The 13,762-nt window shown below is 38.6% G+C and overlaps 1 protein-coding gene across 1 annotated transcript; it reads left to right on the plus strand.

Moving 5' to 3' along the window:
- OCT59_009410 (uncharacterized protein) lies at positions 1-1,812 on the plus strand (the record flags this gene model as incomplete). The annotated part of the gene is made up of 2 exons (XM_066133533.1): positions 1-67; positions 1,631-1,812. The coding sequence occupies 2 exons, from the start codon at positions 1-3 to the stop codon at positions 1,810-1,812; spliced, it is 249 nt and encodes an 82-aa protein (XP_065999964.1).
- Between the last annotated feature and the right edge of the window lie 11,950 nt (positions 1,813-13,762).

Genomic DNA, 13,762 nt, shown 5'->3' on the forward strand with positions numbered 1-13,762 from the left:
ATGGTAAAAAGTCATAATAAAGCACCAAACAAAAGAGAGTTGCAACTACAAGCTCAAGATAACTGGTGTAAAATTAAGATAAAAGATAAAGATACCATTCAAAACATTATTTTTGAATTATTCCATACTCCTATTCAACCCTCACCCTAGTACCCTTTTATTTCGCAAAAAAAAACTGTAGAACCTCCAAGACCACTTTTGACGAGACCACCTTTGACGCCTATAAATAATCTTCCCAAACCTTCTAATAATATACAACTTAAATCAAATGCAACGGCACAAAATCATCTACTTGAAAATCTTCAAAAAGTCAAGAACGATCTATGCGAATACAATAATCTGCTACAAGCAGCATCTACACTGAAACTTCGTTCAAGTTTTACTTTAAAAATTAAAAAATTGGAAGAGACTGTAACGGTAAAAGAAAAGAAGCTCAAGCGATTAAGGGATAATGCAGCAGCTCAGCAACGAACATGAAAAAAAAGCAGAAGGCGGCATTGGAAGAAAATGTTGTGGAAATATATGATGCTTCTAGTCACCCATCATTTTTCGTTAAAGATCCTAATCTTTTGGAAAAGATGCATGATTGTGTTGAATTTGGAGCAGCTGATTATAAACAATGAAAAGAAACAATCAAAGTACGAACAGTTAAGCATCTTCGTGAAAAAATGGAAGAAAACTATAATATATACCTTGCAAGAACTATGTTGCAAAATTACATGCAGCCCAGACATCCAGCAACAAAAGAGATACAACGTCATCATCACCCTTCACAGATTTGTTTTGCAGCCGTCAGGAGAAATGAAATGAACAGTCATGTTGATGAACATTATTATTGCCTGGCATCAGTTAAAGAAGTGAAAATGTTTGCATTAGCTTTTCCTCAAGACGTTGTTTTGATTTCGCAAGATGATAAAGCAAAGGTACTCTTGTTTACCTTTTTTTTCTTCTATTGTAATTTGAGCTTGAGTTGTACTTTCGAGTTTTACAGGTTCCTCTTGGAATAACTGCTGTTGGACGAACATTCAAGACTATACAAACAACACGATTACGATTTTCTAAAAGCTACAAAGCACAAGTTGATACCTTTCGTCTATTTGTTGATAAATCCTTCTGATAGTAATGATTCATTATGTTCTGGTAAAGTACGAATTTTTATTCATCTGGAACATTTTTTAGGTACATCTTGCAAAACACACATGGTAGATCTTATGTCGATTGCAAAGGAGAAGCCATTCCATGAATTTACGCATAATGAAGATTTTGTAAAGCCATTTTGGTGTTTGTTAACAGATGGTGGACCAGATGAAAACCTCGGTTCCTTGCTAATATATTGAAATACTTATTACTTTTTAAAAAACTTGATCTCGATTACCTTACCATTCAGACACATGCGCCAGGACAATCAGCTTACAATCCAGTAGAACGAAGTATGGCGTCACTTTCTGGTAAATTAGCAGGCATCGAGTTGGATGCATTTGCACATAGTAAACATCTTGGAAGTATCAATGGAAAAGTTACTATCGTGGATGAAGATCTTGGACGTTGTAATTTTAGGCATGCAGGTGAACGTTTATGTGAGCTTTGGGAATGTGATAAGATTAATGGTCATTCTGTTATTACTACATAGTCGTCGGGCTGGATGTGGATCTTGCTACCGCTCCACCCACCTCGGCCTCACGGCCTCGCAGTACCTATATGGCCCCTACGGGGCTCAGGAATCCCCATATATCTGTCACCATCTGTCATAAACATCTGTCATATAATAATATACTAAAAAACGATAAAATAAGGGAAAAGAGAGGAAAATAAGAGGGAATCAGAGGGGTATGACAGATATGACAGATATGACAGATGTTTCAGAAATATCGGGAGAGGATAATTTCCAGAAAAAAGTTTTGATTTTACCCCAGATCTGTCATACTGTTATAAATCTGTCATATGATCAGGATTCAGTCTATTCATCTGTCAGAAGCAGTGAGACAGCAAACCAGGTAGGTTAGCAGGTAAGCCCCTAGAAGGTCTGTAGAACCAGTAAGACTAACCCTGTCCTGTCCCCGTCAGAAAAAATAAGTAATTGAACAATGGGTATACCAAGACGATTCAGATGATAAAGAATACTTTTAGAAGGCAGTACTAATCCGTCTTCCTCTTTTTTGCCTCTTTAAGACATTTATCAATACACTGCTTGCAAGTGTCATCAGCATCTAAAATTTTCTGTCCGAGTTTTTTGCATTGCTGATTGTAAGCCGTCTGATGTCTCTTAGCAGCGGTTTCTTTCCTTTTCTCCTTAGTCTTCTTTTTGATCACCCAGTCTATTCCAGTAAAAGTATTCTTATGCATACCACAAATTGTGCAGTCACCATGCAGCTGGTAGCACCCATTTGTAGTCATATCTTGTATTTCACTAGCCGTCTCAGTTTCCTTCTTGCACTTTAGGCAGTAAAAACGTGTCATCTTAAGATTTGAAGTCTAAAACCATTCCTTTAATTTGTCGTAATATATCACACTTAGAGAATTACTATAAGTACTACAATCTCTCTGGAATATCAGTACAAATTCTAAAAAATGAAGAGTACTACAATCTATACAAAAAGCCCCTAAATGAAAAGTCAACAGAACGCCCAAAGGTAATTGTATGGAAACCAAATGCAACACATCAGGCAGATCTTGCAGAGATGCCAGTTGACCCCAAAGGATTCCACTATTTTCTCGTAGTGGTGGAAGTTGCAGGAAAGAAAGTCGATGCAGAACCCCTAAAGGATAAGACTGCAAATAGGGTTCTCAATGGATTTGTTAAAATCTACAGAAAAAATCGTATTAAGCTATCAACACATCGACTAGAGACAGACTCTGGATCAGAATTCACTAACGACTAGGTACGTGATTTTTTCCTGAACAGCCTAGGGGTAATGATGAGGTTCAGAGAGCCAGGTAGACATAAACAGCAATCATATGCTGAAAGAGCTATCCAAGCCATCCAAGAACCCCTTCTCAAACGAATGGTGGCACAGGAGTTGAAAACTGGGGTGACATCCGTGGAATGGTCAGAAGATTTCCATAATATAGTGAGTAAAGTAAATGAACTCTGGCAGAGAAATCCCTCAGATATTCCGATAGGGTCACCCAAAGTATCAAAAAAGACAGACCTCCTCTCTGAAGGAATACGTGTCAAAGTCAAGTTAGATGAACCTATTTCTGTACTTGGTAACAAACTTCACGGAAAATTTCGTACAGGAGACATAAGATGGAACCCAAATATTCGTGTTATCAAAAAAATGATACTTTCACCCGAACAGCCTCCTACATATCTCCTTAACGGACCACATGGTCGATTACGTGTATCCAGATGTGCATACAGTCAACTCCCTCTATAGTCACTCCCGTTATAGTCACATTCTACTATATAGTCACACCAGTTGAATGTTCAAAACACTTTATTATTAAAAACTATCCTATATAGTCACAATCTATCTATAGTCACTATCACACCTATCTTCAAAAATCTTATATTAAAAAGAACCGTTTATAATCACAGTTATATAAAGAATATATTAAATAACTTGGCATCTAATAATCGTACAAAGATGTATCATAGCTTATTAGAATCGTCTCACTGAGACGAATCGAATGGTGGTAGTTTTATCCTTTTCCTGTGCAAACAGTCTTATGACTTTATCTTTTATTTATACTTTGGATTTCGAAAAGTAATCGAACAATATTACAAAAATAAGAAAATAAACTAATAAAAAATAAAAGAGTAGCTTCACGATTCATACAAGTAAAGAAATCTAAACTAAAATAAAATTAAAGCAAAGAAAAACTGAACTATTACAGAATCGCATACCCCAACTTTACCCGAAGGCCAGTGTGAGTCAACTATCCAACATCCAAAAATCCAGTCCGTTACCAGAAAGAAATCCTAAGAGGTTGAACTGTTAAGCGGCGCAGAAAATCCAAGTGCGAGATCCAAGATCCACCCCGAATTATAGAAGAGGATATCCAAGAAATCCAGGAATCCTGAGAAACTGACGCCAAAGAAGAGTTGTGTTGTTGTGGAGAAGTAGTATTAGGGAAAGAATTTGTAGATGGGCCACGTAATTTGGAAGCAGCCGAGATACCCTGCGACTCCTCCCAAGCATGGAAAAGAACATTCCGACACAGCCAAATTTCACCATATAATTCGACTTGGAAGTCATTAAGAAGGGGAGAAATAATCTTGTATATAACAGAGAGAGGAAAGTATTGATTCAAAAATGCCGTTAAATGTGCAGGCAACAATCCTCGAGTAAGCCAAAGACAGGATGAAGAAGGAGCTTCATAGTTCCAGCAATCCAAAGCAAAGAACTCAGTATGAAAGGAATTATCCAAAGATTTCAAGGATAGGAAAGAAGATAAACAAGAATCTCTAAATTTAATGACTTCAGACCGGTGTGTTAAACAGGGATTTAAATCTGGTAAAATATAAGGACAAGTCCAAAGATGATTCAAATCTTCAGGAGCAGAATTACACTGCGGACAGAGCCAGTCAGGAGAATATAAGTAAGGTTTACGTTGTTGAAGAGTAGTTAAGGTAGGCAACATATCCAAAAGAAGTTTAATACGGAAGATCCAAAACTCAGGACGACCATTCTTATGTGAAACGAAACCTTTAATTTGTGAAAGGCAAAAATATATACCAGCCCAATCAAAAAGTGAAGGAGAACCAAGAGCAGTAAAACGCGCTAGTGAACAAAAAGATAAAAGAGCACGAGCATCTGCAATAGAGCGGAGAAAATGTCGAATATTCTTGTCAATAGGCAAGGAGTTAAAAGTCAACAAGCATGGAGCATGACAAAATGTTGAAAGTGGAATATTGGGTTGTAAAGACGAATGAGCAGCTTTTGCCAAAGAATCCGCTTGTATATTGTAGATGTCATCGCCATGGGCAGGGACTTTAATCAAATCGACATTAAGATTACGGTCCATGATAAGTTGTCGAATAGAAAGCCAAAGAAGATGATTAGGTTCTCGGAGCAACTTCGGTGAGAAAGGAGCATCAACAAACCGTGTCCATAGTGAAATTAACTGACTACAATCAGTATGAATAGAGATTGACGAGTCACGGGAAAGGGCGTTCAATCCTAATAGAACAGCAGAAATTTCGGAACGCAAAGTGGAAGGAAAGTAAGAAGGGAGATGCATGGAAGAAGATTCCAGAACAAGTCCAACATCATCAAGAGCAATCCAAGCAGAAGTCATGGAAGAAGGCGAAGAATCATTGGCAGGATGGAACGAACCATCTGTGTACAGAGATTGCACCGAAAGTGGTAAAATAGTGTCTTCAATTCTATCGATTCTATCCTTAAAGAGAGGAGAAAGAGCGGGAGACGCGTTCAAAAAATGAACAAGAGCCAAGGAAGTCGCATAACTCCATGAAGTAGATAGAGTAATGAGAAGATAAGCTGCGAAAACTTTGGCATTTCTGGTAGGATAGCCCACAGTATCCGATAGAATTACATTAAAAAAGCATTTCTCGCTATTACAGCGTTGTCTGATGGCAGATTTCATGGATAAGGCGGGAATGTTAAGAGCACAACCGGGACAAGGGTCATAGGATCGTTCATCAGCCGAGGTAGATACAGGAAGCCAATGGGACATAATAGCCGAGTTTTGTTTCTTATAAGTGATACACACACGACCAACAGATAAAGTTTGAGTAGCAGAGTCAAGAGTAATAGCCCATTGAGGATAAAAAGAATAATCTTTAACAGTATGATCTAATAAACAAGGAGAAGCTAAAGTAAAAGAAGAATTAATAAAGTATGAAGATAAAAGTAAAGTAGAAGAAGAAGAAGAGAGAAAATTTTTATTAATAAAAGTAAACCAATTAGGGATCCGTCCTTTGCGACCAACAATGCCAAAATAACGAAGGTCAGGCCAATTCATAAGATGACGTCCACAAGGAGAAACCAACTGAGCAAGCGCAAATATATTCAGGTTTTTCCAAAGTTTCCAACTCGATTGAAAAATGGAATGAGGTAGAATAGATCGGAGTGGCAGAGCAGGTTGTAGATCATGCCTCAGAGGCCGGAAGGAAAGAGACCACGTGATGTTCAAGCGCGAAGAAAACAATAACGAATTAAACAAAGTGTGCGTTCGCAAAGAAACGATCTGTGACCATGGTTCTAAGTTAATAGTAGTCGGGCAACTTTCAGCACCCAAATATCCTTGAAGATAGGAGATAGCATAAAGAGCAAAATCTTTGAAATCAGGATGAGTGAAAATTTTTTGCCAAGATGCCATATGGGAAGAAAGAAAGCGATAGAAAGCATTTTGAATCGAAAAGGGAAGTTTGAGAAATAACAAGGGCAACGGAGTAGTCGTAGCAAGACCAGCTTTTCTTCGAAGTACTGAAAACAGGGGCTTGACAATTGATTGAATAGTACTTTCAGAGAGAAGGGTAGTTTGAAGATGAAATTCCAATCGCGGAAGAAGGACAGCATTATAGAGATAGGCCACATGTTGTGCTAATAATTTCTTCGGTCCCAGGAGAGCTGCCATATCTTTAACCATGGAACGCGCTTATTTGAGAACAAAATCAGAAGAGGCGGATAAGGAAAACCAAACGCCTAAAAAGCGAAAGGAAGCATGCAAAGATAAAGAAAAAAGGGAAAGAGACAAATCAGAGACTAAAAAAGAAGGTGTAAGATCAAAAATAATCTTTGAAGAAGGGGAAGAAGATGAAAGGAGAACATATTTAGCTGAATTAGCTTGAACATTATTTAAAGTATAAAATTCAGCAGTAATAGAAAGACGGTCTTCTATTCCAGATTTTGAAGAAGCAATAAGTGTAGAATCATCCATAAACGTTAAATGTGAAATTGGTAAAGAATGTTGTTCAAATTCAAGTGGAGAGTAATTTAAAAGAGCTGAAGATTTTAAATTAAAAGGATCTCGTGCTTCTTGATTCAAAACAGTGAGTAAGGGATCCAAATAAATAACCCAAAGAAGAGGGGAAATAATTTCTCCTTGATCGATACCAACACATACTCTATAAGCAGCTGTATCGCCATGACATGTAATTATCTTATTATTTCGTCGTGTAAAAAGATTTAAAATAAAATGCACTAAAAGTGCAGGGATATGTAACCTATCTAAAGCTAATTTAAGCATATTTAAATCCATAGAATCAAAAGCTTTAGAGATATCTTGAGAAACGATCCATAGTTCCTGATCATCAGTAGAGTCATGTTTATGTTGATGAATAATCGCATCCAGCATTTTGATAGGGACATCAGTAGAACCACCAGGTAAACCAGCAAAATTACCACCTTGAAGAATTTTATTATCAGCAAGGATGTTGGAAAGACGATTCGTGACGACCTTAACTACACATTTTCGAACTGTTTCCAGAAGGGTAATAGGTCGAGTGTTCTTAAGTTGAGCATCAAAGTCATGAGGTTTAGGAATAGGATAAACCACGGCTTCACGCCAGTCAGCAGGAATATCACCACGAGAAAGGCAAGTATTGGCAAGTAAAAGAGAAAATTCCAAGGCTTCACCGGACAAGTGTTTAATCATCTCATAAGAAATTTTTGAAGGGCCGGAAGCTTTATTATTTGGCATGGAGGAAATCACAGTAGACCATTCCTGTAGGGAAATAGGCGCCAAAACAGGATCATATAATGAAGCAGACACATTTGCAAGAGGAGTGTAAGCTTGTTGCCATCGGGCGGGAAATGAAGTGATGGAAGAATAGCGGACCAACGGAGGAGAAACAATCGATTGAAAATGAGAAATAGCAGCTTGTTTAATGTCCGAAGGATCCGTTAATAAAGTAGGAGTTGAGTCCAGTACGACCAGGACACGATCAAGAACAATCGAGCGTTTTTCTACTGATAGGGCAGAATCTATAAAGGTGCCAAGCGAGTTCGAAAAGTGTTCGTCACGTAGTGCAGTATAATATTCCACTGAGTCCGTAAGGTGTTGGGCGAATTTAGTAGATAAAAAGGCAGAAACTAAATTCTTCTGTGATCGTAAAAACGATTTAAATACAGATACAGGGGTTGTAGAATAGGTAGGAACTGAGTAATCAGGGAGTAAGGATGCAAGATTTTCAAGGTGGGAGGGCAAAGCGGCAGTCATTTGCGCAATCTGAGTAGGCCGATTAGAACGACGAGTAGTAAGGCGATATAAAAATCGATCTAAAAACTTGTTAATAGCAATAAGTTTAGTTAATTCAGGAGAGTACGAATGTCAGTGTGTATTGGAGACTTTTTGAAAGGGTAAAGTTTCAATTGCAGCACTAATTATGGCAGCTTTCAATGCATGCCACATACGATCAAGAGAAAGAGAGGAGAAATCAAAATTAGGGTGATATTGTCTATCTAAATAAACTCCAAGAGAATCATCTACTTCAGTGGTAAAATTATTCCATTGTTCAACTGAAGTGGAAGCGTAAGAGAAAATAGTACGCAATTCTTTTTTTTGTTTAAGACGAGATTTAGCCAAAATAGCTAGGCAAGAACTGAAGTCAAAAACAGTTGAAAGAACTTTGTGATCTGTAAAAGGACGATCAAGGAGATCCGGGCAAGTAACCACTTGCGAAAAAAGACCAGGGGCAGGAAAACCAGGTGAGGACCAAATATAATCCAGTCTTGAAGATCCATTATCATGAAAAAAGGTGGGATCAGGACCATTTGTAGAGGAGTGAGCTTGATGATCGGTAAAAAACCAAGAAGAAAGCAAGCGAAGAAGCTTAAAATGATTAGGTGAATAATTAGAATGAGCGATTACATCAGCATTGAAGTCGCCAAGAATAACTACAAAATAATTATTAGCTCGGGCATAATCGAGCCAAGAAAGAAGTTTGGCAATAAGATCATTGCAAATAGATTGATGAACAGAACCAGAAGGGGGATAATATATAGAAATAATAGAAATTTTAGTTTGATGAAAGAACAAGTCTAATTTAAGAAGTCGACCGTTCCAAGGATCAATTGTTTGAACATGTTTGTGAAGGGAATTTCGTAACAAAATACCAACACCATCATGAGGGCGAAAAGAAGATGAACAAGCCCAATAGGATTTAAAGTGATGTTGGGAGTGTTCGTTTTTGAAAATAAATTTTGCATTTGAAGGGGAAAGACGCGTATCATTAATAGATAAAGCACCAAAAGAGGAGTGGAGAAAAAAATTAAGTAAATGTTGTTGTCGAACTGGGGAACATAAACCATTAACATTTAATTGACCAAATTTAATAAGGGGAGAGGGGTGGGGGGAAAAATTATGTTTATTGTTGTCCATCATTATTACACACTGATAAATCGGTAATAAAGAAGGGGAAAAAAGGGAACAATTATTGATTAGCTTGGCCTTGTTGCCGAGCTAAGATGAGGTTGTTTTGTTGGATTCCTTCTTTAATCGAGCCAGCCAAAGAGGCAACAGTATCGGAAAGAGAGGAGAGACGCTGTTCCATATCAATAGGGGAGGAAGGAGCGATGTTGGAAGGTGGAATGGGAGCAAAATGAGGAATCGGGGAAAAACCACTTGTTGATTGCAAAGGGGAGAATTAACATCAACGAGGATATTATTATCAGTTCGATTCACTGTATCATCCCATCCTTGCATAGAGGAAGGGATGTAGGAAGGAGGTTTAGCGACAAAAGGTCCAGGAATAGGAGTACGAGCAGCCATAGCAGATTCCAAATTAGTGATGCGGCTGTTCATAGAAGCAAATTGTGTGGTAAGAAGGGCTAATTCTTCAACTACTTTTTCAAGAGCAGCACCAATAGATTTCCAATCAGTAAGCACAGTAGGAGGAGCAGGGTATGCAACATCCATGCCATCAGCATAGTGATCAAGTTCATTTGCATCAGGAATACGACGACGTTGATTATTATTGTTGTTGTTAAGATTGTCGCGATTCCATGGTCGATGTTGAGAACGAGAACGAGATTGTTGTCGGTTATTAGGTCTGGATTTAGAGCGATGGCGAGAAGCATTGGTACGGCTTTGTCCATCATTATTGTTATCAGGGCGGGCAAAACGGTTATGTCGTTTAGCAGGATGAGAAGGAGGTAGATGCTTATTATATAAAGCACGTAATTTATCATTAGATTGCCAAGGGCGAGAAGGGCGATTAGGTCTAGATGAAGAACCACATCGATCAGGGTTACAATTAGGGCGACCACATCGATGACAAAGAGAAGTGACTTCATCCGGAGAATGCCAGGTAAGGCCAACTTTCTTGAGGGCACATGAAATAGATTTAGCATTTTCCATAGCCGTTTCAGAGGCAAAATGGCAATAGGCGTAAGGTTTGGGATTGTAAGAATTCATAGAGAAGGGAACATTGATAGATTTAGCGGAAATTTCATCGGCAATTTTAGCAAGATCGACCGCTATAGTGCCACGCGGGAGACCGGCAAGTAAAGCAACATAAGCGCGTCTTTCAGCGCGTTGTTCAGGTGAGAAAGTAGCGGGGCAGATACGCAAACAATGTCCTCCACAAAGGACGCCCCAGGTAGAGTCAAGGTTCTGTAAAGCACCAGTAGATTCAAAGGTAATGTATGCAGTACGATAAAGTTTAGATAAACGGGTATGGCAACGAGTAATATTGCCATAACGAGAAAAGGTACCACGCAAAAGAGCGTCAGTAAGAAAAAGGGGGATATCGGTAACCACCAGGGTACGCGCGTGTTCATCAGCCTTAATAGCCTGGGGGTCATATGCATGGAAATGCAAGCCAAATAAAGAATCCATAGGGGAGGCTGTGACGTTGTCAAGATCTTCTTTTTTTCGGAAGTGGACGATGATCCTCTTCAAATCGTTGGATCCACTACACGTGGCATGACTACCATAAGAGGAGAACAAGGAAAGTTGTCGATCAACTGCGTCGCACGCATCGCGGTTCGAAGCGAAGTGATTCCAAAAGCCATCAACGTCATTAGGAGCGGCCGAGGCGTAGAAAAGTGTAGGTTGAGATTGTACTGCAGCTTGAGACGCGTCCGGAGAGGCAGCACGTTCAGGGAAGGAGACTGCGGGAGTAATTTCAGGGCTTTTGCCTTTATCGTTGTTGTTAGCAGGGGCGTGTTGCGAAGCATCGAGAGAGAAGGTATCGGGTTGAGAAGGTATCTCAGCGGAAGTTGTCTCAACAGGGCCAGGAGGTGTGAGAGGTTTATCAACATCCATGACAGAGTCTTCAGCACTGACTCTGGTACGTTTATTAGTAGAGGTGGTCAAAGGTGGAGTGTTCGAAGGGCCAGACATAGAGGAACCTTGACCAGAAACGTTGCCAGTTGGAGAGCTAGAGGCAGGACGTTTAGATGTAGTATCTTTGTTAGACTGGTTATTTTTCTTTTTGTTATCTTTACCCATTTGTAAAGTGTCGTAGTTATCTAAAATAAAGAAAATATAAAGAAAAAGTAATAAAAAACTTCGAAAAAATTTTTTATTTTTTTCGTAAATATTGTCAAGTGAGCAGAACGGGAGAGAGTTAGTTTTATCCTTTTCCGATAACTGGCTGACGAGTTATTCAACAAAATGTTAAACATCGGCATTATAATATTTCTTGATTTACGTTTACTGCGCCATTTAACATTTTGCTAGATTTTTCGGTACCTAGTGATTGTAAAAAGACGATTTATAGCTCGTTGGAATCGCCTCATCGAGACGAATCGAATGGTGGTAAGCTCATCTCTCTGTGATCAATATTGACGGAGTTATTACTTAAAAACCATTAATATTTTTTTAATTTCGGAAATTGATCTAGTGATTGGATTTCGACTTATTTTATACAATTAGAACCGTCTCATCAAGACGAATCGAATGGCGGTAAGATCATTTCTCTACGATTAATATTGGCGAAGTTACGATACAATAAAGTTTTAAGTATAATTCTAGCCAAAATTATGTTAATTTTTGGCCGGAATTATGATATACAAATATAAGAAATTTTTTATATAGTCACATCTCTTTATAATCACCAAATATGGACTGTCCCAAATGTGTGACTATAAAGAGAGTTGACTGTATACCCAAAAGAAATTGCAAGTAGTTCCTATTAATGAAAAGCCTCCACCTGACTCTGTGATAAGAGGACAACCTGAAAGATTTGTTCCTGAGCAGATACTTCGGCATCGCATTAGGAAAGGTCAACATCAGTACTTGGTCAAGTGGGAGCGCTATCCAGACACTGAGGCTACTTGGGAACCTGCTGACCGGTTAGAGGAGAATGTTCCTGACTTAATTCGCAAATTTTGGGAATAAAAAAAATAGAAGAATTAAAGGGTCTTATTTTTTGTCTCCTTGATTAACATCAGGAACTATTGGGATAAAAACATTCTTCCCATCACAGGTAAGGGCTATATGTTCACATGATTCATGGACATCATAATTGTAACGTTTCAGACACGTTTGGCTTAACCCAATCTCCCTATGCTTGTATCCATCTAAAACTGCAAGGTCCTCAGTGATAATACATTCAGGAGTGAATTTGATTGAAACTCCTTTTACCATGCCGAATGTCCTACCTGTTCCTGGAGCACCAGATATGTTGTGTGTAATACTCTTGTCGATATTCAACTCTAATTCCTTAGCAGCTTCTCTCTGAATAAAAGACGCATTAGCACAAGTGTCTGCTAAACACTGAATTGCTGTCCCATTAACCTCCCCATCCAGTGCTAAAAGATCTTTAGTATTCTCCAAACGAGCTATATCAATATTCATAGGATCGTCTTCCCTAATATCCTCTTCTTATTCCTCCTCAGCTAGATCCTGAACCTCTGAAATCTCTGTGACTTTTCTAGCAGACATCATCTCCTCCTGAAGAATCTCACAGAGTAATTTCCTAAAGTCTGCAGACCTTAACAGGTTTAATAAGTCATTCTTAGTAACAGCTTTTGCAGGTATAGACTTACTACCAGTAACTTTTACAGGAATCTTAACAGGGGTTGCTTTGCCCCTTAAGGGCACACTAGGAGAGCTAACTGCTGTCTTATTCGGCGATGACTTAAGAAGTTTTGAGATACTCGAACCTACTTTTTTTTTAACCCAACACAAACCATATAGATATCACCATCTTTTTCTCTCAATTCTACCTTTTCACCAAAACTCACAGTATCAATGTCCATAGCATCATCATTAAGATCGAGGTTTCTCATTGCTTGGGCCAAATCCAGATCATCACGTCTATCTTTAGCTTTCTGAAGTTAATTTGTAAGTATTTTAGACGTCCCACGTTTATATCCCATAATAAGATCAATAGCATTTTGATGATCATACAAAGTCATAACAGGAGCATCAGGGTCATCACCAACATCAGGTTCTACATAACCATCATCCCAATCAGGATCCTGATGATCCTGAATAATACGTCTCTGTGGTTTTGGTCAAACAGGTTTAATCTGCTGTCTATAGACTGGTAGATTACGAACTGGTCGAGCCTGTAATTGTTTAAATTGCACCTGAAAATTCTTGGTAAGTTCCTCAGCTTAAGCCTTAAGTAACTCTTGTAATTGTTCTTGAGTAACCCCAGATGACTTTGATGTCAGTACGACAGGTTCCTGTTTTCCTAACGGAGGTTGAGTTACATCACTGTAATCTGCTCGAAGTCATCGATTTCTATTTTGTAATCCCAAGCGCATTTCAGCCCTTCTCCGTTCTAAATTTCTCAGATGTTTAACCAAATCATCAGGATTAAGATTACTAAACCTTTCTGCTTCAAAAATATTATCAGCCGAAAGACCTCTAAAGAACTGGTCGATAATAAGATCATCAG

This window comes from Rhizophagus irregularis, chromosome 17 (assembly GCF_026210795.1).
Source record: "Rhizophagus irregularis chromosome 17, complete sequence".
Taxonomy (NCBI): Eukaryota; Fungi; Glomeromycota; class Glomeromycetes; order Glomerales; family Glomeraceae; genus Rhizophagus; species Rhizophagus irregularis.